The sequence below is a fragment of the Phyllostomus hastatus genome, unplaced genomic scaffold (genome assembly GCF_019186645.2).
Source record: "Phyllostomus hastatus isolate PE091 unplaced genomic scaffold, TTU_PhHast_1.1 phas_contig_98, whole genome shotgun sequence".
In the NCBI taxonomy this organism is placed as follows: Eukaryota; Metazoa; Chordata; class Mammalia; order Chiroptera; family Phyllostomidae; genus Phyllostomus; species Phyllostomus hastatus.
The window spans coordinates 4,768,761-4,792,828 of NW_025333999.1; the positions used below are offsets into that span (position 1 = coordinate 4,768,761).

A 24,068-nucleotide genomic window follows, 5' to 3' on the forward strand; every position below is an offset into this window, starting at 1 on the left:
CAACCCCATGGCTCCTCATCACTTCACTGGTTCTTCCAATGCAGCTCGCTAATAGCACCAGAAGAGTGGGAAAGGGGCAGAGAACTTCCCCAATGGGTCACTTAGATCATTGACCACCCAGTCATTCCTTAGCCTTCAGTCCCCAGTCAGCTACCTTCCAACCACAAGCTCACTCCCTCCTTCCTCATTATTCACACTGGACTTCAGAATCTCCATGGCCCTAGAGCCTACCCTAGGTTCCCACTGCTAAGCACCCCTTCTCCCCCTAGAATTTCAGCCTCCTATTACACACACATAATAGGCCTGGTGCCTTCTCCCAGCCACCACTCATCCACATGTCTTACCATGCAGCTCTCCTTCCATTCATCTACACAACTGAATTGTCCACCATACATCTACCCATCCAATCAACTAACCACCTATCCATCCACCTGTCCAACACCTACCCATCCATCCATCCAAAGACCCACTCTAACCACTACCCATCTACCTCTCATCTACCTACTCATCCATCTACCACTCAACTCAACGTCAGATCCTGTTAGTCAGCTAACCATACTCCCGAATCCCCATACCCGTCGACCTATCCGAACATCCATCCCTCTCACCCATCATGTCTCATCTACTTGTCCATCTACCACCACCCAAGTGAATACCTACTTATCCATACAACTCCACCCTTCCCTACTCAGAACCTTTCACCCACCTACCCAAACATCCATCCATCCATCCATCAATTGCATATTTACTTGCTTGCCTCTTCCACTAGAGTGTACATTCCCTGAGGACAGAAGTCCTGCCTGTTTAATTCATCACTATTTCCCCACTGCCAGCTCAAGAGTCTCAGGACACTTTAACAAATGTTCATACAACACATATAACCACATAATTAATTCAAATATTTATTTCCTAGTATGAAATGGGTTTTTTTCTAGACAGATGTACCCACCCAAGCTAACCACCTACTTAACTACTCACCCACTAGTGAGAACATCTAGCAAATGCTAACCTATTCATTTGTCTATGTCCCATCCACTCTACCCCTCACCCATAATTCAAATATTCATTCATTTACCCAGCCAACAGCCACAGAGCTCAACTACCTCCACACTTACCCACCTATTTCTTCATCTGCTTCCCAGACTCATGCTCTCCCTGCCATGGAGGAGCTGGTATGGGATTTAGGGACCCTGGAAGATACTCTCAAATGGAGCATGGAGGTTGGTGGAGGTGGGATCTAGTGGGGATCTGGGCTTCATTAAGAAGTGAATGTTGGGCCTAACAAATGAATACCTTTTTCTGAATACTTTAAACAACGGGTCCTTTACTGTGTAAGGACCTTTAGATCCAACTTACAGATGAGGACATTAAGGCTCTAAGAGAGTGAAGGCATGAAGTCACACAGCTAGTGAGAATCTCTTTACATCTCCCCCTACATTCCCTCCAATTAGGAGATAATTTAGGAGAGGGGTTGCTTTCTAATTGGCAACACTTAGGGACAAAGAAACCATTGATTTTACTGAAATCAAGATTTTACTGGGCAACCTCACAGTGCCAGACTGGCTGCCACCTACAGCTCCACTGCACACTGTGGGCCATGTAGGGCTGAGGTAGGGGCCCCTAATATACGGATCTCTTTTGCTCCCAGACCCTGTGGTGCGTCGTGGGCAGCTCAGGTGGTGTCTCCGTTGACGCAGGGTGCTTTGAGGGGCAAAGGCTGGCTCTGGGTGCCCGGCGTCCATGGAAGGAACTGCAGGCTCTTGATGGCATCCCTCAGCTGGGCTTGAGAACTCTCCATCTCAGCCAAGCGATGCTCCTGGAGAGGCAGCAGCAGTGGGCTCAGAGCCAGAGGAGAGTTGCACCCCAACTCTCATTTCCTCACCTCCCAGATCTGCCCCAGATTTCGGTCGGGGCGGGTGTGTGTCTCACCAGACTTTTCAGACAGTGAGCTTCACTGCTTGGAGGGTCTCGATCTAGATCCAAATGCGACGTCCTGTGGGAATCAAGGGCGAATGGGGAGCTCAGAGGCTGGGAAGCTCCCCTCCAGCCCCTGATTGGAGAGCTAGAGATTCAGGGAGGCGGGGCTTTAAGTTAGAGGTGGAGTTTGTCCAGAATAGGGAAAGAGGCCTCGGTAAACTTGAAGGGGCTCAATCAGAGCCCGGAATGCCTAGGATGAAAGGACAAATGGAACCTTTGGAGGCGGGGCTTGGTCCATCCTGGGTGGGGTGATGACCAGGTTGGGGGCGTGCTCAGACTGAGAGAGCCTGGCCCAACCTGCTTAGGAGGTTCTGTTCGAGGAATAGGGTTTGACAAGACTACTTGCCATGGACCTGCAGTCGGGCTTACTTAGGTACTGGCAGAGCTTTAAGAGGCGGGTTTTAGACAGGTAAGATGGGGCATGACCGTGCCTGGCGGGATTTGAGTGTGACTGATTGACTGAGAGACAGGGCCTGAATGAAAGTAAGGCCTGGGTGATCTGGTTACGTGTAGCGGGTCTACCTGGGGGCGGAGCTAATAGAGAGGCAGGACTCACCTTCCACCCAGCCTGGAGTCCAGGTGTTCCAGTTGGCCGCGAAGCTGCTGCTGCTGCTCAGTCAAGTCCCGGATGTGGGTGCTCAGCGACTCCACGAGGCCAGACAGCACCTTCTGTTCCTTGCGCAGGGCGGCCACTTCGCACTGCAGCTCGGCCAGCTGTAGGGCAGGGAACCACTGTAACCTGACCCGCAGTCCCACCCCTTTTTCTTCCGGAGGACCCTGACCTCCTTAGTCCTTGCGCTCTGCCTCCTCACTACCTCCCTCTTGGGGAACATCGCTCTCTTATGCAGAGAAGGAAACTGAGGCTCCGAGAGGATTGAGCTAGGCCCGAGGTAGCATGACTCAGGGAGCTCATATTTGAACCCAGACCTGCCTGGTTTACAAGTCTCCTCTCTGCCCTCGGTGCGCAGACCTGGGCTGGACCTTACCTTGCCCATGGGTCGGTGCGTGCCTAGCGCCTGGTCTCTGTCTCGCGGCTGGTCCAGGTGGCGCTGCCAGGGTACTGACGACTTCCGAGGAAGTGAGGCCGAGGCCCCAGTGCAGGGCCAGCCGCGGGGCGCGGGGCCTGTGCATACAGATCCTTTGGGTCGCGGCCGGGGCCCTGCGGACGGGCGGCGGCGGGCTGGGCGGCCAGCCGGTACACTCTGCGTGCGCTGCACAGGTCGGGGCAGCCGTGGGGGCTGCTCCTGATCTGGCCGCTGCCGGGCCCAACATCCTGAGCCGTGAACGCTGCGAAGGGACTGGCTCTTGGAGATGAGAGGGGTGTGCTTGGAGAGGTCCCGAGGGGGCAGGAAGCCGGGCTTCTCCCCTGCTGAAAAGCTGGGGGTAAGATAGGAGAGCTCAGACCCTTGACTGGCCCCTGAGCAGATAGATCCTGCTCCTAGCTCTGATCTGAAACGACCACACCCATGATTTCTTTACTCCTATGTAACCCAGTCGCTGATAGGATCACATTTTGACCTCTGACGCTGTTCTGGACTTCTGACAGTACTGTCCTCTCTATGATCCTTGACACCAACCCCAATCGAACCTTTGACTCTTTTCTAGACTTGTCTTGAACTCTAACACAGTATGACCCTTCACTTGACCCTCTCTGTAACTTCAATTCCAATCTGACCTTGGGCTCAGTCTCTGCTTACAAAGGTATCCTCTTCCTTCCTAAATGATCCCCTTGTACCCCCAACCTCTGACTTTAGACTGACCTGTCTCTGACCTGCCCCCTGAAAGACCATGGTCTGACCTCTGACCACAAACATGACTCTGCCTATACCCTTGACCCATGTGACCCTTACCTCTGCTTACAATATTAACCTGTCCATAACCCTTGATGGTGTATCTTAACATCTGACCTGACTCTGACCCCTGATTTAACCCCATCGACAACCTCTCACTGAAATCTGACCTTCATTGCTGACCACAATGTCACTTTCTCTCTCTGACACCAGATGTGATTTCTCCCTTACTTCTGAAATGACCAATTTCCATCTTGGACTTCAATCTGGTCCAGTGCCTACCCCCTGACCACACTGTGAGCCTCTCCCTGACACCTTGAGTGACCCCATCTCCAGCCTCTGACTTCCACTCAACACTGACACTGACCCCAATGTGATCCTGGCCCTCATTCCTGACATAATCCGGCCTTTACCTCTCATCCCAGCCAGACCCTGTGCTTGCCTTTGGCCCTGCCCCTTCTCCCACCTGTCAGAACTGGACAGACTGGAGGCAGGCAGGTTACCTGGAGTGGATCTGGGCTGGGGGTGGTGGAAGACGCATTGGCACAGACACAGGTACAGGCCGGCCTTCCTCTATGGCTTGCAGGATGGTGGGCAGAGGTTCCAGACTGTCACGGGTTGCCTAGTGAGGCACGTAGGGAAGATGCTGAGCAAGCTCTCTGGGGACAGAATTTCCCTGCCCTCTTGCCTCCCTATGCCATGTCCTGGGCTCTGGTCACACCTGGTTAAGTTCAGCAAAAATGGTACAGAGCTGGGCATGCAGGACTGCCAGCTGGAGGGCCAGGTCACTGCTGCCCTGGTAACCACTGGGTGCTGCATCCACATCAACCATGGCCACTTGGTCCAGGAAGTGTTGCATGGCAGGTCCATGATTCTCCAGGAAGCTATTCATAAAGTCCATGTAGGCCTCCTTTTCACCAAACCTGGGTGAGAGTCCAACTGAGTGGGTCAGGTCTTGCATCTGCCACCCCCATGGCCCCGTTCTGCCCCTCAGCCTTCCAGCACCTACGGGGCACGATTGGCGAGGTTCTGGATGACCTTGGCAATCAGTGTCAGCGTGCGGGCTGGGCCAGGTGCTGGGTGCTCTGGTGCCAGGCCAAAGAGGCTGGGTGCCAGGATGGCAGGACACAGGAACCGCAGGAAGAGAGAGGCACACACCAGCCGGGGGCCCAGTGCCTCGGAACCACGGGCCTTGCATGCTTCTCTCCAACCTGAGAAAATGATGCCCAGCTCTGCTGGGAACCAACTGGGGCAGAATAGGCGATGGTCAAAAGCGGAGTATGTGGGAATAGAGCTCACGGATGATCAAAATCCTAAGGTCAGGGATCAAAGTCACCTGCATTCTGCGTTCCAAGATTGGCAACATCAATAATGATGCTTGAGGTCAGGATTTATGGTGGTGTTACTATGGTGACTTCTGGAGTCAGTAATCTTGGAGTTGGGGGTACAGGTTCACATGGGGACAGAGGCCATGATCTTGGGATTGAGCTATAATATGAGATTGTGGTGCCAGATAGAGTACATGATATGAAATAGAATGTGCTCACAGGGTCACCTAGGTTCAGAAATCATGGTGTCGATGTCGCAGGTGGCATGGGATTAGGCATATAGGTCAGAGGTCAATGAACTGGAATCCCAGGTTTCCTGTGATCAGTTGCATGGGATTTGGAGTAGAGGGTCAATTAAGGTCAAGGGTCATGGGACTGAGGGAATGATATTACCTCAAATCAGAGGTCATAAGATTGAAGTCCTATGTTAACTGTGGTCAGGTGGCATGAAATTAGGGTCTGTGGTCACTTGTGTTTAGAGGGCAAGGAATTGCATCCTAGGCTAATGGGTTTAGCTGGCATAACATTGGGAATGAGTTGCCAGAGTTAGCAAATAAAACTCTGAAATAACTTTAAAGTTAAACTTGAATTTCAGATAAAAAATAAATAATTTTTAAACATAAGTATGTTCCAAATATTGCATCACATTTAACTGGGCATCCTGTATTTTATCTGGCAACTAGCACAGTGGCTGGGAGGCAGGGGCAGGCTCAGGAGCTGGAGCCTGGATTCTTACTCATAGGAGTGGATGATATTCTGGAAGACCTCCTCACAGTTGTTTTGCAGTCTGGCTTGGTGCTGGGGGAGCTCTGAGGCTGGGCACTTGCTGGGGTCCACCTCACAGTCCTCAGTGGAGTCACAGAGACGCCGCACGACCTGCCCTACATCCAGCACAGCCAGACAGGGGCCAGGGCCATGACCACCAGAAGTCACCACACCCAACCTCCAATCTATCTCCAGTTTACTGTGGGGATCCCAAGGCATCACCTACTGCCAGAATCCAGTTTACCCAGGGACTCCCAGATCTCCTCTGGGATCCCCTAGTCCTCCCAGCAGGCTTATGTCATATCCCCCTCCCCTGCGCTGCTCACCCAGCGTCTCTTGGAGGTAGTCCTGTGCCACCAGCTTCATGTACTCATCGATGGCCTTGGTGGCCAATGTGTTTTCCCGGAACAGCAGCGCCTCACGGCCTCCACTGCGGGCCAGCTCTGCGGTGCCCAGGTCTGTCACCAGTGCCTGGGCATAGCAGGTGTCATGTTGCCTGGGCACAGACTGAGCCAGGGGGAATCCCTGCCCTTGGCGAGTCCTTCCCACCTGGGCACAGGCCCTGCCCCCCAAAGTTACAGGTCAGGCCCGGGCCTTTCTGCTGGGGCACCTAACAGACCGGAACCCCCGCCTCTCACAGCAGAAATGTAAGCCTTTCAGAGCTGAGGCTCAGCTCAGGCCCAGACTTTCGCCGCTGAATCTCAGGCCCCGCCCCTCAGGGAGCACCGCCCCTCGCAGGTACCACTTAGTCTGGACACCAGGATCCGCCCTGTCGCCGCACTACACCTGTGCTCGGCCGGTGGCCCTCAGCACTCGCACCATGGCAGCCGCCAACTCCTCCTTGGCCTGCGCGGACAGCTCGGGCTCCAGTGCCTCGCAGAGGCGTGCGTAGTGGAAAGTAAGGAACTCTGCTAGCTCCTTGTAGCGCTCGGACGGCAGCACGCGCAGGCGCCGCGCCCTGATGCGCGCCCTCAGCGCGGCGCCGGCTGGCGCCCCAAGCAACGGGAACCAGCGCTCCAGGCCCGCGGCGGGCGCTCGGGAGGCGCCCAGCTCCTCCAGTGCCAGTGTCGCGCGGCCCAGAGCCGAGCTTCCTGGGCCCGCTCCGCGCAGCCGCAACGACACACGATGCGCTGGCGGCAGCGCCTCGAAGTGGAAGCGCTCTGCCCAGAAGAGCGGACCCGGACCAGCCCGTGGCGCAGTGCGCGCCAGCAGCGCGCCATCCAGCCAAAGCTCGACGCGCACTCCTGGCGGCCCCGCCGCCACTCGTGGCAGCCCCTTCGCTTCGTGCACCCACACGCTGAGCCATGTCTCTTCTCGTTCCACGTTGTCCTGCGGACCAGAGTGGTGGAGGGAGGAGTGGGTGCTCGGTGGTGGGCACCAGAGGTGAAATGTGAGGCCCATGCCCCCTGGGAGATCGCTGGGCCCCTGGGGGAAGAAAGTCAGGCCACAGGGGTCCCAAGGTGGCCAAGTGGAAGACCTTTAGCTGTTCTATGATCTCCCGGATAGATGGGTTCTACATGGTGCTGTGGAACAGCCGAGGGGTGGGGACTTGGAGACTGCTTGGTAGGCGGAGCTTTGGATGTGAATAGGATTCAGATTGAAAAGAAGGAACGGGGTCGTTGTGCAGGGGACTGGTACTAGATGGGGAAGGTCTCGGAGTAGTTGCACAGGTGTGGGTGGGCAAGAGTGTCTAAGGAGCGGGCTGTGCCAGGGTTGGTGAAAGGGCTGGGGCTCTGGTGTGGCCTGGGCCTCCAAGCTCCTGACTTCCGACAGTACTGACCTGGCTGGGCTGGAAGTGGCGACGAAGGTCCTCGATCCAGCGGTCTCTTTCAGCAGCTGAGCGACAGGAGAAGCAGCGGCTCCCTCCTGCCCATGTTACCTGTTGGGGAGGGGGATTTCAGTTTGCAGTTGAGACCAAGGTGGAGCCAAAGGGTCAGAATGACGTCAAGAGTTGCCTACATTTACCTGGAAACAGTGGGGCTCCTCCAGGAGGCTGGGGTGCAGTGGCCAGACCCGCACATCCCGCTCGGCGCCCAGGTCCAGCTCAGAGAGTGTGGCCAGAGATTCCCGAGAGCCCAGAGCACTGGGGGCTCTGGGGAGGGATGGGGAACAAGGGTCATTTCTCCCTTCTCCTTCCAACACCCCCTACGGCCTGAAGGGTGAGGAGAGGCCAGGATAGACTTAAACCTAAACTGGACTTGAGCACATCACTTTTAGGATCAACCCAGTTTCTCATGGTGGCCTGCATGACCTTACATAGTATAGCTCTTGATATCTTTTGACCTCATTTCTCTTCACTTAATCACTGACTGAATTCCCATCGCACTGGCCTTGTTTTTGTGTCTTCACCTGACCTCTTGGCCTTTGCACATACTGTTCCCTCTGCCTGGAATGCTGTCTCTGCTCTTCTTGGCCTAGTTAACTTCCACCTATCCTTCAGATTTCAGCTCAGTTCCCTTCCCCGACACTCCCAGACCAGGATGTTGACTTAGCCCCGGTTTTAGAATTATTTTGTCAGACTCTACTCTCACTCTTCCATGAGGAACTGGCTCCGTGCTAGGGTCTTTCAGTGGCCCTAGCATGGCCCAACACAGGGCAAGACATAGAGGGGGAAATAGAAGGTGTGTGTTGAGGGTCAAAATGATAGGCAGGATAAGGGGGAGGGGGCAATGTTGAATCTTAGCCCCTCTAGCCCCTCAGAGGCTCTTACCCATCCCGGGAGGCATTGGCTCCTAGCTCTGACCTGGCCTTTTTCTTTTCTTTCAGCCGCTTGAGCAGCCCCTGTGGGGAGAGGACTGTCAGCTGGGCAGAACCCTGTGCTCCCTCCTCACCTTCTTTTTCCTCAGGGTGTCCTGGAGTGTCTGCTAGTCTTGGGGGACCACAAGCTTAGGTAGCCACAAGCTCAGGCTGTATTAGTAAGAATAATAAAGGCAACCAATAGCTTCCATTTCTAAAGCACCAATCATATGCTTTCCTGCGTTCTCTGTTGATTTCTCATAAACAGCCCAGAGAGGGAGGTTTTCCCATTTGCTCCATCTGGCAGATAGAGACACTGAGGCCCAGAGAGGTTCAGTGACCTGCCCAGAATCACCCAGTAATAGTCCCCTCTCACCTCTGAGACACCTCCCCCTGCATGTCTCACCCGGACATTGTGGACCTGGTGGGGGCCAGCAGCCTCTGGTTCGGTCTTTCCAGAGGTCCGGTCTGTGGGTAATCAGGGGTGGAGGGTTGAGGGATGGGATCATCTGGATTCTTCCCAACCTTGAAAGGCTCCCGGATGCCCCTGCCCTCCCCCCATTCACATTTACTTACCGGGATCCCTGAAGTTCCCCATGGCCACCTGGATGCTGCCCTCAGAGCTAGCACTCCCCACCCGGGACCGGCGAGGACCCTGTTCCTCCACAGGAGTGGTTAGTCAGAAAGGGAGGCAGGCAAAGAGACCAAGGGAGAGGCGGACATCTTTCCATTATCCCCACTCCCTTCCCCTCCTTCCTTCCCATGGGTTCCTCTCTCACCTCCTCCTCACCCCCAAGCAGCACCAGCCTCCCATCCAGCAGAGCGAAGGCCCCAATATTCCAGATGGGCACATCAGGTGCGGGCGCCTCAGGGATCTGAGGGCTAGGGGGCTCCGGCTCTGGCTCAGGATCTGGGTAGAGGAGGAGATGCTGGGGACCTGGGAGTTCTCCTTGAACCTCAGACCACCCTTTTCATTCCCTGAGGCTCACTAGGGGCCCCCTCCTAAGTGCCTCCTCTTTCCTTCATCCCCTCACCCCCACCCCAGGCAGCCAAGTAGTTGTTGACTTATTGAGCAGGGTCCTTCTCTGAGCCTTGTCCCCACTGGCCATTGATAGTGGACTTAGCCCACCTAGTATGTAACCTGTTCTGTGTTTACTGCGCCACATGCTTTCTCTCATTTAATCCTCCAAAGCCATTGAAAGGACTATTGTAACCCCCATTTTACCAAGGAGAAAACTGAAACCCAGAGAGACTGAGTGACTCTTCTACATTCACAAGCTTGTGAGTGACTGAGCTGGGCCTCAGGTGCAAGCATCCTTCTCTGAACCAATTCCGTGTGTAGGTCTGAGAAGTTAAACAACAGGACAGCACCCTATTTTCTTACATAAATAACTAGTCTAAGGTGGAATATATTCAATGTTTGAGAAAGGGACAGAAAAAGGTCAGGGTAGGGGGTGGTGGCAGTGCAGTGGTCTCCCAGGGACAGTAAGTTTGTGCTAGGCCTTGATGGCAGGAACAGCTTGATCAAAGGCTGAGACATGGCAAGACCCAGGGAAATAAAGGGAAGGACAAAAGTGTTGGGGGGACACAGAGGCTAGAGAAGAAGGAGGTCCAGGAAGAGACTGGTACAGGACCTTGGGTGCCAGTTAGAAGGGGTTTTACCCTGGGGGTTGTGTGGAGCAATGGAACGTACTTGAGCATGCAAAAATCAGATCTGCTTGTTAAAGAGAGCTCTCTGGATTCTATGGAGTGGGCAATACTTGACACCTGGAGAAATTGGAAGGGATGTTTTGCAAAATGGAGCTATGAATGATGAGAATTAAATGGGCTTCCAGGAACAGGAGGGCTGAACCAACCCTCCCAGACTACCTGTCTGTCCTGTTGTCTTACCACTAGGGAAAGAAATGATAACTCCCACTGTTAACGGACTACTTAAAATGTGCTGGGCCCTGGCCTAGCGCTTCACGCATGAGCTCCAAGGCTCATGGCACCCTTCTAGATCCCTCTGTGCACCACCTAGCTCCATTTGCCATTTCTCATTCATACTTGTTCACTGTCTTTCATGCCCACTACACTGTGAGCTTCACAGGGTAGCCAGTGACATCTGTTTGGTTCACTGCTGTGTTCTCTGTGCCTAAATCAGTGCCTGGCACATAGTAAATGCTCCAAGACCTCTGCTTGAATGAATGAATGAATGAATGACATCATATACCCTTCCAGGTAGGGAGCATGATTCCCATTTAACTGATGGGGAAGCTGAGGCCAAAGGAAGTGAAGAAACTAAGACATGGAAGCTGGAACTAAGAAATGGAAGCTAGAGAGCAGGAGGAGGCTGAGATGGATATCCAGGCAAGAGAGGATGGGACTGGGCCATTGAATATGAAAAGAGACCAGGTGGGGCCAAGAGCCTATTCCCTGTCTCTTCCTCAGTAGACCCCCTGGCCCACAGGCCCTTGGCCACACCTCCCTCCCCCAGGCCCTGGGTAAGGGGGAAAGAGGGAAGAGGGCAGCTGGGTCCCAGCCACTTCCTGTTGGGCTTTCGTACTCCCCACAACTTCCTGTGTCTGTAAGTCTGATGCTCTGGAGGCAGTCAAAACCCAAGCATCCGGCCCAAGCTCTGGGTGGGGGAGCCACGTACCTGAAGCTTCTGGTCTTGGTTCTGGCTCCAGTGGTGGGCTCTTATGCCTCCCCCAAAAGCTCTTGGATATTCGGGGGCGACTTGGGCGTGATTCCTTCGGGGGCGCAGAGAGAACACGACGGAACAGCGAACGACGAGCTGGTTGGCTGTTGACTATGGGTTCCTGGTGGCTCAGTGCTCTCCCCCAGCCCGCAAGGCGGCCCCAGTGGAACCCTCCAGCCCCCTTCTCCCCACCTCCTCCTGTGTGCCAGCGATAGGAGGTTATTGGGGATGGAGCTGCAGGCTGGGCTTCAGAGGACTGGTTTGTTGGTGGTGGGTCCATGGTGGGGATTCTCCTGGGGGAGGAGAGGATGACAGTTCTGGTTTGTGCCGGCCCACATGCTGCCCTTATCTCGGCCCCCTCCCCATTCTCAGCTGGACCCCAGAAAACCTCCCCACCTCCCGGGGGCCACACACATTCCTTCCCTTACCTTGATTTCCTGACCAGCCTCAGAAGCAGCAGCCTTCTGCACACTGCCTGGCTTCCTCCTACTGAACGCTACTCCACGTGACCCTGTCTGTTCCACCCCACCCCACAGGCAGGCTGGTAAGGCACAGTGAGGGCAGGATGCAGGGGGAGAGGAGGTGACAGGGCAGGAACCAGAATCTCTCACTGATCAGGAGGGAGTACATGCCCCTCTCTGAGTCTCGGTTGCGATCTCTATGAAATGGGCACAGGCTGGTGAGAACGTGGAGCCTCTGGAACTCTCATCCACTGCTGGTTAGAGTGTAGACTGATTCACCCAAGTTGGAAAACTGTTTGGTTTAATTGACAAACATTGACCATACACCTCTCATCTGACTCAGCAGTTCATCCAGTAGACATGCCCACTGACATTATTCATAGTAGCCTCAAACTGGCAACAACCCAAGTGTTCACATACTGTAGAATGGGTAAACTGATATCAGGCAGCAAGGAGAATGAATAAACTACTGAATGATTGAACTCAGATTAATCACAAACAATGCTAAGAAAGAAAAAGACTATACACTGTATTGTTCCATATATATTAAGTTCCAAAGTAGACAAGACAATATGCAACAAATATGGAAGTCAGTGTTCTTTGGAGGGGTTAGTGGGGGGGGGCACAAGGAAGGATTCTGGGAGCTGATCATGATTTTTGTCTCTGCTTTTAAAATTGAGGTGAAAGCCCTGGCCAGGTGGCTCGGTCGGTTGAGTGTCATCCCATACACCAACAGGGTACGGATTCTGTTCCAGTTGGAGTTTGTTGGGAGGCAAACGATAGAAGTTTCTCATGTCAATGTTTTTCCCTCTCTCTCTGTGTCTAAAGATTCAATGAGCATGCTCTCGGGTGAGGAGTAAAAAAATAAACTTAAGGTGAAAGCCACATGACATAAATTTAATATGTCTATTTCCTGAGTGGGATGTTGGTTACATGGATGTGTTAGGTTGTGGAAATTCATTGATGCACTTTTCTAATAAACATTTTCATGAAAAAGAGGCAGGCAATTACTGTTCTGAGAAATAAGTGAGTCAACATGAGAGTCAGTAGAATCCTGGCCCATGAGTGGGTTCCAGTCCCAGCTGGTCCTTTTCTCGCTGTGTGGCCTCAGGCAAGTCACTTCCTCTCTCTGATCTCCGATTTCCATATTCGTACAACACAATGATAATATCAGTTTCAGAAGGTTTATAATAGGAGCCTTCTTTTATTTAAAAAAAGTTTCCTGAGCACCCACTGCGTGCTAGATGCCACAGAAGCTACGGGAAATGAAACAAACATGATTCCTGCCCTCCTGGAACTCTCAGTGTAGGGCAATCCTACCTTATGAGGAGGACTGGGATGTAGAGGCTGAACAGAAGTGATGTTTTTTGAGCTGGAAAAATCCAGGAAGACCTCCCTGAGGAGGTGCATTTGCAACCTGAAGCATGGGAGGGAGCTGGCCATGAGAAGAGCATGTTAGGCAGAAGAAATGGTTTGTGCAAAAGCAAGGGTGACAAGAATCTGCAGGGTAGGGAGGGTAGAATCACCTTAATGGGCATGTGGCCTGTGCATTCACCCAGGGCTCCACGCTCAGCAGGGCTCCACACTACATTTGATTTAATGCTCTGCTATTGCTGCCTTGAAGTTCTTGCTTTTTGAACAGGGGCCCTGCACTTCCATTTCTACTGGGCCTCACAAATTCTATAACTCATCCTGAAGAGGAGGGTGTTTATGAGGGCCAAAGACCCTTCTGGAGCTGGATGTAACAGGCAGGTGCACACACCTTAGATATACCCATCTTATTCCTACTGTATCGGACCACCCACTACACACACATGCGGAGCCTTCTTGTGTTCCTCCATGTCTCTGAGCATTTACCACCTCATTGCATTCTGGCTCCACTCCAACCTCCCCGTGTTTTTGCTGGAGGACTTTCTCTGACAGATGGAGCCCATGCAACAAGCAGCCCAAAAGTGCCAGAGAATTAGCACCTCCTTAAGAGAAGTCCTCAGCCAATGGCTATGGGATTTGGAAGATTAATACTCCAGTTTCCTCACCACTGCGGTGGGATGACTTTAGGGCATGTCCTATACTGTCTCCCAGAGGTCCCTAGTGGGATTGAGCTCCATGTGCCCCCAGTGCCAACTTGCTTGATAAGGCACTGTTTCTGGGCTGCCTTCCCTTCCCTACCTCTCTTCCTTGTTCCCCAAATGATGTGTGCTGGGATCACCTCCCAAACTACTTGTACTGGAATTTTTGTCTCAGGGTCTGATTCTGAGCAAATCCAAACCAAGACAGCGTGCGCAAACACAGATAATGCATAGACACAGGCTTTCTTTCCACAGTTTTTATTGGAGGCCTGTGGCTGGCAGGGTCACTGGAGGTAGCTTCTTCTTAGATATCCTAGAGGCCCTCCTGGCAATTCTTGGCTTCACATTCTAGAAAAGACAAAAGAGTGTGAGGCTTGAGGGGAAGGGGAGGCTGGTCACCCCTCCTCATGGTGGAGCCCTGTATGTGGAAGAAGAGAAAGTGAGGGGGTGGGTACAACTGTAACTGCAGGCCAGCTTAATGAAATAGAGTGGTAGTATGCAGGTAGCATACTATCTGAGATTGTGCAGGTGTGTGAATAGAAATGTTTTGGTGGTGATTGAGGTCAGGGTCTGGGGCCAAGGTTGTGCTGGTTGGGCCTAGATTGCTCTAGCATAAGAATTGTCATCAAGGGTCAGGGAGGCTGGGGCTGTGCAAGCATCCTCAGGGATGAGATTGTCAGGACAGAAGACTGAAACCTACAGTTAGGAACTGGACAGAGGATGTGCAGGCAAAGGGGTTTTCTGTAGGGAAACACTGATTAGGTTACTGTTGTGTATACAGAGGTCCTTTGAGTAAGGGCCAGGGGTGAGTCCAAGGTTAGGTGGGCTGGGATGAGGTTGTGCAGGCAGAAGCATTGTGACTTGGGTATAGGTGATGCAGGCCAGGCTGAAGTTGCGAGGGCAAAGGGGCTGCTGGAGGAGTCAGAGTCCATGCCCTGGTTGGGAGGGCAGACGAATTGAAAGCTGGGCAAACAACAACCTGGCTGGATCTGGGGCTAGGCTGAGGTTGTGCAGGCAGAGGAAATGTTGCAATCAAAACACCTTAAAAGCTGGGACTAGGTTGACTGAATAGAAAGGCTGCAAGGGAGGTCAGGGACCTGGCTGAGGCTGTGTGGGCATAGGGGTTACAGGAAAGAGAGGGGCCTGCTGAGGTTGGGTAGGCAGGCAGGCAGGCAGGCAGGGTCGGGAGCTGAGCTTGTGTCAGATAGATCTCAGGCCGAGGTAGTACTGGCATCACGGACTCACCGCGTCGAAGTGAGGCCAGGTGCTCAGCAGGTGGAAGAGCGCGTCACCAGGGCACTCAGTACGCACCAGCTGGCGGTGGCCAAGCACTGCATAGTCTGGCCGCAGAAGGCCAGCGCGCACCGCGCATCTGGGAAGCACGTCGCGCACCGTGCTCAGCACAGCATCTGCAGGCAGCTCCGCAGTATAGTTGCCCACGATGGCTACGCCGAAGCCTCGGGAATTGTGGCCTAGTGTATGCGCGCCCACCCAATGCCAGCCGCGGCCCTCGTACACGTAGCCGTCTGAGCCCACCACGAAACTGCGGAGGAGAAGGGGGCAGCCAACGTGCGGCGTCAGGGGTGCCTTGCCCGACGTCTGTGCCAAGTTCTGCCTGGTCGCACTGTCTCTGCCTGGCCCTGCCTCGTCCCACTCCTCTACCGGATGCCACCCAGTAACCCTCCTGTTTCTCTGGCATTGGCTACGCTCCTTTCTGTCCGGCCTCTCCAAGTTGACTCAAGTCCAGCTCCTGCCCAATTCACAACACTTTTCTGTCTTAGGCCTAACTCCACCACTGCCCTGCTCCAGCCCCAGAGGGTCCCACCCTCGTTTAGGCCACGCCCCTCTCCACCTTGCCCCAGCCACTCCACTCCTCTGTTCTGGCAGGTTTGCTCTGGTCCAACCGGCTCCCTGAGTTAGACTCCGCCCACTCGAGCTCTGCACCCAGTAACTGATCCCGCCCCCGCTCCCAGGCCCCGCCTACCTGTACCCGATGTCCTCCCAGCCTTGTGTGTCCTGGTGGAAACGCTGCATAGAGCGCATTTTCGCTGCACAGCGCTCGAAGGCGGTGCAGGGAGATGCAGGCAAGTATGTGTGATGCACGTACAAGAACCCAAGAGGCAGCCGCAACGGCTTCGGGCGGCCCCTGTACGGTGCTGCACCCCAGCGGCAGCGGGGGTGGATGGCCGGGCATCCTGTGGGAAAGGGTGTACAGGGCTGGGGTCAGTCATCATTTCTCTTCCTGCCGCCTGTAGCCCCATTCAAGCGCATCTGTGGGCTATTCCCCTAGCCTCCTTCCAGATTTGGGGACAGTTCAGTCTCACACCACACTGGCCTCCCTTGAGATCTAACTTAACTAAATCTTACAACATCCCAGTCCCATAGGAATTCTCAGCTATGACTCCCACGCCCTTCAGAAAACCCCCCAAGAATTGTAGGTCAGACTTCAAGGCTGACAACCCAGGACGCAACACTCTCTGCAGCTGGCCCTGCCCTGAGCCCTAGGAGAGACAGCCACACTGAGAAAGAGGAATCTTGGCCCACAACTATTATGCTTAGTTGTGTACTACTTGCTTTCTTTCTCAAACCATCCAGCAAATCCAAGAGGTAGCAGACTAACCCCACTTCACTGAAAAAAATGAGATGCAGAGAAGTGAAGCAACTTACCTAAAGATTCAAGGAATAACTGGTTGAATTTCTATTCCAGTCTCTGTGCCTTTGCATGTGTTGAGCCCACCCCCTGCAGTGCCTGCTTCCTTACTTTTTTTTGTTGTTACATGAACTCCTATTCATCCTTCAAGACCTAAATCTAGCTTTTGCTTACCTCTGCAGCTGCCCTGTCCCCCCAGCAAGAGCCCTATTTCTCCCTCTGGAATTCCTAGTCCTGGCTCCCCCTGACCACATGGGGCTGAGAGTATCTGTCTCTGTGAGAGGGAGGGTCTTGGGGGAGGGGGTCCTTCTCACCCAGGAAGGCCTCAGTGTACTCCTTGGTAGCAAGGGTGGCCACCTGTGCCAGCTGTTCTTGGCTCATGCCCTGAAGCTGAGGGTGTGCTGGCTCCAGTCTCTGTAGCAGGATGAGGGCGCCCCAAACCTGCTGGGTCAGGGCAGGGGCTGAAGTCAGAGCAGCTCCGTTCTGCCTTCGGAAATTGCTTCGAAATCCTGGGTCTCCAGCCACCCCAGCTCCATAGTACTGGCTCAGGAGGTGGCTGAGGGGTGGCCGGGGCTCAGGGGCCCGGCTCAGGTAGTCTCCAAGGAGGACCCCATCCAGAGCACCATTGAGGAAGGCTGTCGTAAGCAGTGATGCCGCAGGGTCCAGGAGTGTGAAGTTCCTGGGGTCGGAGAGCTGGTCCCAGCAGCCCTCAGCTCCTAGGCCTGGGTGGCTCTGGGTCTGGGGGCCCTGGAGGAAGGTCAGGCCCAGGTCTCTGGCCAAGGTGACCACCAGGAGGCTGTCCACGGTGGTTGGAGACTTTGCTTTGGCATCTAGTGAGGAGGTTTGGTTATCTAGAGAGGTGACTTGGACATCTGAAGAGGAATCTTGGACATCTGGAAAGATGGCTCCCACATTGAGATCTGTGGCTCTGACATTTAGAGACATAGCTCCCACATCTGTAGAGCTGACATCTGGAGAGGCATCCCTGAGCCCTGGGGAGGTGGCTCTTACATCAGGAACGATGGCTCCAACATCTGGAAACGTGGCTCCGGCACCTGGAGGGGTGGCTGTGCTGTCCAAGGGCAAGTTTATGACCCTGTGCCTCTGCAGCCCTGCTTTCAGCCCAGCCAGAAGAGGCTCCACAGCCACCGTCGAGCCATCGGGTGCCAGTACCACCCCGTATTCCTGCCCACCCCGCACATCGTGTCGAGCCACCTCCTCAATCAGGCCTCGCAGCTCTGGACTCAGTGCAAGGAGATCCAACTTGGTGGCTCTGAGACTCCATCCATCTAGCAGGAAGTGATGGAGGGGATCGTGAGGACCAGAGTCCTGGGCTGACAGCTGCCACACGGAGGCAGTGTGGCTGGCCTCGGTGACTGGCGCCTTCTGCTCAAGCTCAGCCAGAGCCTGGATGACAGAGTCCATGAGGAAGGGCAGGGATGCTGCAGGAGGAGGGATAGTGTTAGCCTGACAGCCCAGCACCCCCTGTTCCCGAGCCTCCTGCTGCTGCTTCCACATTTTCTCAGTGCTCTCCATCTGATAGCCCTGTGACTCCCAACACCATCCTTGTGTAAATGAGGAAACTGAGGCACAGACAACAGGTTAAGGAGCTTAGACTACCTGTGAGCACTGGGGAGCCATGGCAGGTTCATGATCAGGAGTGTTTTAAGATTGCTCCTTTGACTGCCTTTGGAGAGTGAATTTTCAGGGGGCTAGGGTAGAGAGAGGGAAACAATGTGGAGGTGAGCAATAAAGATTGCCAAAGCTAGGGTGGTGGCAGTGTGATGGACAAAAGTGGGCAGAGTCCCCAGGTATTCTAAGGGAAAGATGAACAGTTTTTGGTGGTGGATTGGAGTGTGGGGAATTTTAAAGGGCAAGGTGTCTGGAGGACATGCAGGGAGGGGAAGGGTAGGCCTGTGTCTTTTTTTTTTAAGATTTTATTTATTTATTTTTAGAGAGGGGAAGGGAGGGAGGAAGAGAGGGAGAGGAAATATCAATGTGTGGTTGCCTCTCACACACTCCCCCACTGAGGACCCGGCCCGAAACCCTGGCATGTGCCCTGACCAGGAACTGAACCCACGAACCCTTGGTTCACAGGAGGGCACTCAATCCACTGAGCCACACCAGCCAGGGCGGGCCTGTGTCTTATAGAGGAAATGTCAGCAGCTGAACTGGACCCTGAGCTCTGAGTGCTGGGCTCAGAGCTGGGTTGTTGAATAATAGCTAACATTTCTTAAACATTTACTATGTGCCAGGCAACTTCGATAACTTTACAAATTTAATCTTCACGATGACCTTATGAGCTCAGAGAGATTAAATGACCTGCCTTAGGTCACACGACAGGAAGTGGGAGAAGCAGGATTATGAACCCAGAAATTCCAGTGGACGGTCCACACTGTAATTCCTCTGTTTTTCTCTCTGACTAAAATGCCTTTTCCTATTTCTCTCCAAGTAAAAATCTCCTTCCTGTCCTAGATCTGTGTCCCTTCCTCCAGAAAGCCTTCATGATTTTTGCTCTTCTGGCCCCAGGTCTTTTCCTCACCCCCTGCCTTGATCCTGTTCAGCTGGAAGTATCTGTGTCCCCAGACTGAAGGTTCCTTGAGACTGAGGTCTCCTGGGGTCTCCAGTCTTGCCCTGTAGAGGGCTGGTCACAGACAGGACAGCAGTACACTTCTGTAGAATTGATCGTCCTGGCCGCAGGCCTCTGCCTTCTGACTTACCTGTCCCTGGCTCCGGCCACAGCCACAGTCCAAGCAGGATCCAGAAGACAGCCTGGACTACTGTTGTGGGATTCCAGTTTCTGGGGGGCATATCTGGTTGACTTCAGCAGAGACCTCGGCAGAGCTGGAAGGAGACAGGCACAGAGAGCGGAGCGGTGTCTTTGGTCACTGTCAAAGTCCAGGGGTGAATGATATGGCTGTCCCTTGCAGAGCTGTGGGCGGGAGGCAGCGGAGGCATAGGGACAGAGTACCCTGGGTCAAGGTCATATGGTTCTCAGGGGCTTTCCTGTCCTATTCTGTCCAGGCTGAGGTCAAAGGTCAGTAAGCCAAGCACAACCCAGGAGGCATCTGGAGGCCAGGTAGTTTAGACTCCAACAAACTCTGCCCATTCCCCGGAAAAGCAGACTGAGGCCAATCCAGCAAGTCCTGCCTCTTTCCTGATCATTTGGTGGCTGCTGCTGGCCACTACAGGGGACTCTCAGGTGCCAGCCCAACTGGTCAGACTGAATGTTCTGGGGGAGGGGAGAGGAGGACACACCTGAAGTTGGCACTGCCTCTTGCCTTTGCTGCCAGCACTTCAGGCTCAGGCAGAGAATGGGTGCAGGGGCTGGGGATTATTTTTGCCAGGGCCCAATGTGAACCCAGGGGACCAGGAGATGTCTTTTCTTATTCAATTCCAGCTCCTGATCCAAAGCCACCAGATGTAGCTGAGAGCAGGGACTGGGCCCCGGCCTTCCAGACCGTGGCTTTGTCCCAGGAACTGGTTTCTTGGCTCACCTGGGTTGACAGTGAAGGGTCCTCCCCTTCTGCGGTCCTGTCCTGCAGAAGTGAGCCTGCCTCCCTTTATTTGAGTGTCAGGTGGGATGGGCTCAATGTGACTGGGATGCTGTGCATATTGCTTCACTGTGGCCTTCCCACCCTGAAACTAGCCTGGGGAGTTTCCAGGGGACCCACTAGGCTGGGCACTCAGCAAAGGGCAAGCCCTGGGCAGGCCTGGGGATGCCCAGGCTGAGCCAGGCTTGGGATTCCCCAGGGGGAGCCTGCTCAGATATCCTGTGTCTTCCTTCTGGGGACTCAGCATCACCCAGCACGAAGCTGGGGACACAGTGGAGGCTCAAGGAGTAGGGTCCTAGGGGAGGGAGTGAATGGGGGCTACTCCCCAGGAGAATCGAGGAAATCTCCTCTGAGTCCCAGTTTCCAATGAGAGTGGGGCTCTGCCTGGTAGAACAATGTGCAGGAAGAGGTCCATGTGTCCATCTGGGGCAGGGACTAGAATGAGGAGAGTGAAACATCCTCCTCTGGCACAAAATTTAAGGTGGTGCCAAAAATCTCAGTCAACAAGTTAAGCAATATTTTAATGGATCAAAGTGAATGCAAGAAGTCCATGATGGACAAAATATCAACATTTGATAATAGATGGAGATGGATCAGGGACAGTTCTGTGCAGAGATTACTGGAGCCAGAGGTAAGGAAAAATCAAGAATTCTGATCCCGTCTTTGTGCCTCGCTCATCTCGCCCTAGTCCTGGTGGCCCTGTGTAGACCAGAGGGGAGCCCTGGGGTGCTGTGGGGGGTGGCTGTCCATGAGATTCCACCTGATGCCCACCTGGTCTGGGAATGGCCTTGATTCAGCATTATAAATCTTGAGTTTGTCACTCTGATTCTCCCACCAATTGCACCTGGGGCAGTGGGGAACTTGTGGTTTTATTTAACCGTCTTATGCCCATTTTATCCAGCAGGGGGAATAAGCTCAGAGAGGTTAAGTAACTCACCCAAGGTCACACAGCTAGAAACTAGGTGGGGGGCTCCAAGCCCAGTGCATGTTTTCACTATCCTGTGGTTGGGTCTGGATCAATGTAATTATGAGCCTTCACCCTGGGGAAGTGTTTGCTGACCAGCTGCAGAGCAGCTTCACCCAGGAATTCAGGGGCCAGCCAGAGGGGCTGATTCCCTTTTAAAGTTTGGAGTTGGTGGCAGAGACTGGCTCGAGTTTGAACGAGGGGAATGTCATGGCCAGCCAGCATTTCTCTTAGGGTCTGTCTGGGATTTGTGACCTTCTAGGGTAGGACCTTTTCCCAGGAAGCCTCCATGATTACCCCTGGCTGCTCTGTTTTCTTTTCCTGGCTCCTTAGCCTAGGGCTCCTCCTTTCGACCCAGACCTGTCCATTCAGGGCTGGGAGTTTCTCTATCCAGTTCTGTCTCCCTGAGACTAGGAGATGCAGAGTCCTCTTAGAGTGCCCAGAAATGCCCAGCACAGGCCGAGGACCAAGTGGGTGGCAGGGAGGGATTCCTGAATACATGAAAGGCTTGACTGAGGATGTGGGGTCAGTTTGGGATCGGGATGTGAAACACATCCACACACATAGATGAGCACACAGGCACCTGGGCTGGGCTGGGCCTGGGAGGAAGCAGAAAGGCTAAGGCTCCAAGGGTGAATCACCTCCACCCCTACTCTTCTCCCACCTCGTGAGGCCACCTGCCAGGGCAGGTCAAGGCCCCTCCAGGTTGCAGACAGACCAGGGGTCTTGCGAGAGTGCCACTGTTCAGGGCCTGGGGACAGCCCTAGTGGAAGTAGCATTGGCACAGACAGGCAGAGCCCTGGGCCCTGGATCTGAAGTGAGGCTGCTATCAGGGCCAGAGGCCAGAGGAGAAGGAACTTGGAGAAGGGCTGGTCTTGGAGCCAAGGTAAGAGTTAATAATATTCAGTTTGGTAACAGTAATGTAATAATAATGAAGACCCTGATAATTAATAGTGATAACAATAATTGCTATGTGCAGAGCTTTGAGTTAAGATTTTAAAAACCCTCACTCAAGAGTAGGTTTTTATTGATTTTAGAGAGAGAGGAAGAAATGGGAGTTGAGAGAGAGGGAGAGGAAGAAGGAGAGAACATTGATCCAGTTGCCTCCGGAATGCCCCAACCAGGGATCAAACCCACAACCTAGGTATTCACCCTGGCTGGAAACTAACCTGCAACCTTTTGGTGTACAGGGGTGATGCTCCAACCAACTGGGACACCCGGCCAGGGCTAAGCTAAGGTTTTACATTCGGCTCTGGGTTTTGTTAGGAGATGTTGTACAGCAGGAGTCAGCAAACTACAGCCTATGGATCAGCTGTCAATGTGGAAAAAACAATGTTTTTTTTCCTCAGGGTGAAATTTACCTTACATAAAGTGAACTAATTTTAAAGCATAAACTCTGTGGCATTTAGCACATTTACAATGTTGTATAACCACCACCTATATCTAGTTCTAAAACATTTTCATCAACCTGAAATAAAGTCCTGTACCCATTAAGCAGTCATTCTCCAGGATTCATTCATCCCTGTCAATCACTGAGCCATGCTTCGTTTTCTGGACATTTCATATAAACAGAATCATCCACTATGTGACATTTCGTATCTGGCATTCATTTTTATTTTTACTTTTTTAATTCTAACCTGAGGACATTTTTTTTCATTGCTTTTAGAGGGAGAGAAGAAGGGAGAGAGAAACACTGATGCGAGAGAGGAGCATCAATTGGTTGCCTCTCGTGTGCCCTGACCAGGAACCAAACCCACAACCTTTTGGTTAGGGGATGATGCTCCAACCAACTGAGGCACACCAGCCAGGGCCTGTCTGGCTTTTATTATTTTACTGAGCATAATGTTTTTGAGTTTTATTCACATTATAGTGTGAATCAGTGCTTTTTTAAAAATCATGAATTGATCCTTTTTATGGCTGAATAATATTCCATTGTATGGATATATCACAATTCATTTATGTAAAATGAAGGTTTATTGGAATACATCTTTTCCCGTTTGCTTATATGTTGTCTGTGACTGTTTTCATGCTATAACAACGGAATTCAGTTGATTTAACAGAAATCATCTGGTCTGCAAATCTGAAAATATTTCTTACTGTGTGACTTCTCCCTTCCCCCAGCTTCTTGAGACATAACCGACATACAACAGTGTGCAAGTTTAAGGAGCACGGTGAGTTGACTTGACATGTGCACCTTTTGCAAAATGCATACCACAGTACGATTAGTTAACACATTTGTCACTTCACAGTTACCTTTTTTTGTGTGTGCTGAGAACTTTTAAGATCTACCCTCTTAGCAAATTTTAAGCCTATAATACTGTATTGTTAATTATAGTCACTAAGCTGTACATTAGATTTTCAGAACTTATTTAACTCGTAACTAGAAGTTTGCACCCTTTGACCAGCATCTCCCAGCCCCTGGCGACCACCATTCTACTCTCTGTTTCTGAATTGATTTTATTTTTAGATTTCACGTGTAAATGAGATCATACAGTATTTTTCTTTTTCTGCCTCTCTTATTTCACTTAGCAAAATACACTCAGCTTCCATTCATATTGTCACAAATGCCAGGATTTCCTTTTTTTCTGATGGCTGAATAATATTCATATACATATATTCACACACACACACACACACCTTCTATATTTATTTGTTCATCCATTGATGGACATTTAGGTTGTATCTGTGTCTTGGCTGTTGTGAATAATGTATCAGGAAACATTGGGGTGCAGATATCTGTTCAGAATAGTGATTTCATTTAGTTCAAATTCATTTGGCCTTTAAAATTTTTTTCAAAATGGGTTTTAATCAAGCTTTATATACAAACTGTTGCACAATTACTTTTATGTGGCCTCTTAATAAAGTTTGCAAGCCCATGCTCAGCCAGCCCACCCATATTCAGTTCTCAGTCTGTTGCTTACTAGCTGGGCCAAGTGGCTTAATCTCTATTCTTCATTTTGTCTATCTCTAAAATAGGACAATAGTACCAACCTCATAGGGTTACTGTGAGAGTTAAACTAGCTAAAACTGTGCTAGCATGTGGAAAGCGTTTGGTGAGTAAGGAGTCATTTTTGCCAATCTACCCACCTGCTCC

General features: G+C 52.5%; 2 protein-coding genes across 3 annotated transcripts; both read right to left on the bottom strand.

The window, feature by feature from the left end:
- Nucleotides 1–889: 889 nt before the first annotated feature.
- Nucleotides 890–11,798, bottom strand: RASAL3 (RAS protein activator like 3). 2 transcript variants are annotated; one of them, XM_045853463.1, is made up of 18 exons: nt 11,705–11,798; nt 11,235–11,569; nt 9,376–9,506; nt 9,173–9,251; nt 9,003–9,064; nt 8,571–8,641; nt 7,826–7,952; nt 7,641–7,739; nt 6,647–7,189; nt 6,187–6,331; nt 5,832–5,976; nt 4,777–5,013; nt 4,489–4,690; nt 4,271–4,389; nt 2,964–3,354; nt 2,534–2,691; nt 1,930–1,993; nt 890–1,816 (listed from the first exon to the last, which is right to left on the bottom strand). In XM_045853463.1, exons 2-18 carry the CDS (start codon nt 11,554–11,556, stop codon nt 1,673–1,675), a joined length of 3,039 nt encoding a protein of 1,012 aa, XP_045709419.1. In that variant the 5' UTR covers nt 11,557–11,569; nt 11,705–11,798; the 3' UTR covers nt 890–1,672. The 2 variants fall into 2 exon arrangements, with proteins under 2 accessions (XP_045709419.1, XP_045709418.1); XM_045853462.1 differs by having other exon boundaries at nt 8,973–9,064.
- A 2,250-nt stretch (nt 11,799–14,048) lies between these two features.
- Nucleotides 14,049–19,377, bottom strand: PGLYRP2 (peptidoglycan recognition protein 2). Its single transcript, XM_045853271.1, has 5 exons — nt 19,177–19,377; nt 16,771–17,898; nt 15,791–16,001; nt 15,052–15,349; nt 14,049–14,154 (listed from the first exon to the last, which is right to left on the bottom strand). Exons 1-5 carry the CDS (start codon nt 19,265–19,267, stop codon nt 14,065–14,067), a joined length of 1,818 nt encoding a protein of 605 aa, XP_045709227.1. The 5' UTR covers nt 19,268–19,377; the 3' UTR covers nt 14,049–14,064.
- Nucleotides 19,378–24,068: the final 4,691 nt, after the last annotated feature.

Coding starts and splice junctions, on each gene's coding strand:
- RASAL3 (XM_045853462.1), bottom strand. CDS start 11,556: ATGGACCCACCACCAACAAACCAGTCCTCTGAAGCCCAGCCTGCAGCT. Junction 9,252..9,375: donor TGCTTGGGGGTGAGGAGGAG/GTGAGAGAGGAA, acceptor GTGGAGGAACAG/GGTCCTCGCCGGTCCCGGGT. Junction 7,740..7,825: donor AGGAGCCCCACTGTTTCCAG/GTAAATGTAGGC, acceptor CCTCCCCAACAG/GTAACATGGGCAGGAGGGAG.
- PGLYRP2 (XM_045853271.1), bottom strand. CDS start 19,267: ATGCCCCCCAGAAACTGGAATCCCACAACAGTAGTCCAGGCTGTCTTC. Junction 17,899..19,176: donor GTGGCCGGAGCCAGGGACAG/GTAAGTCAGAAG, acceptor CTCCTCCTGCAG/CATCCCTGCCCTTCCTCATG. Junction 16,002..16,770: donor GTACACTGAGGCCTTCCTGG/GTGAGAAGGACC, acceptor CCTTTCCCACAG/GATGCCCGGCCATCCACCCC.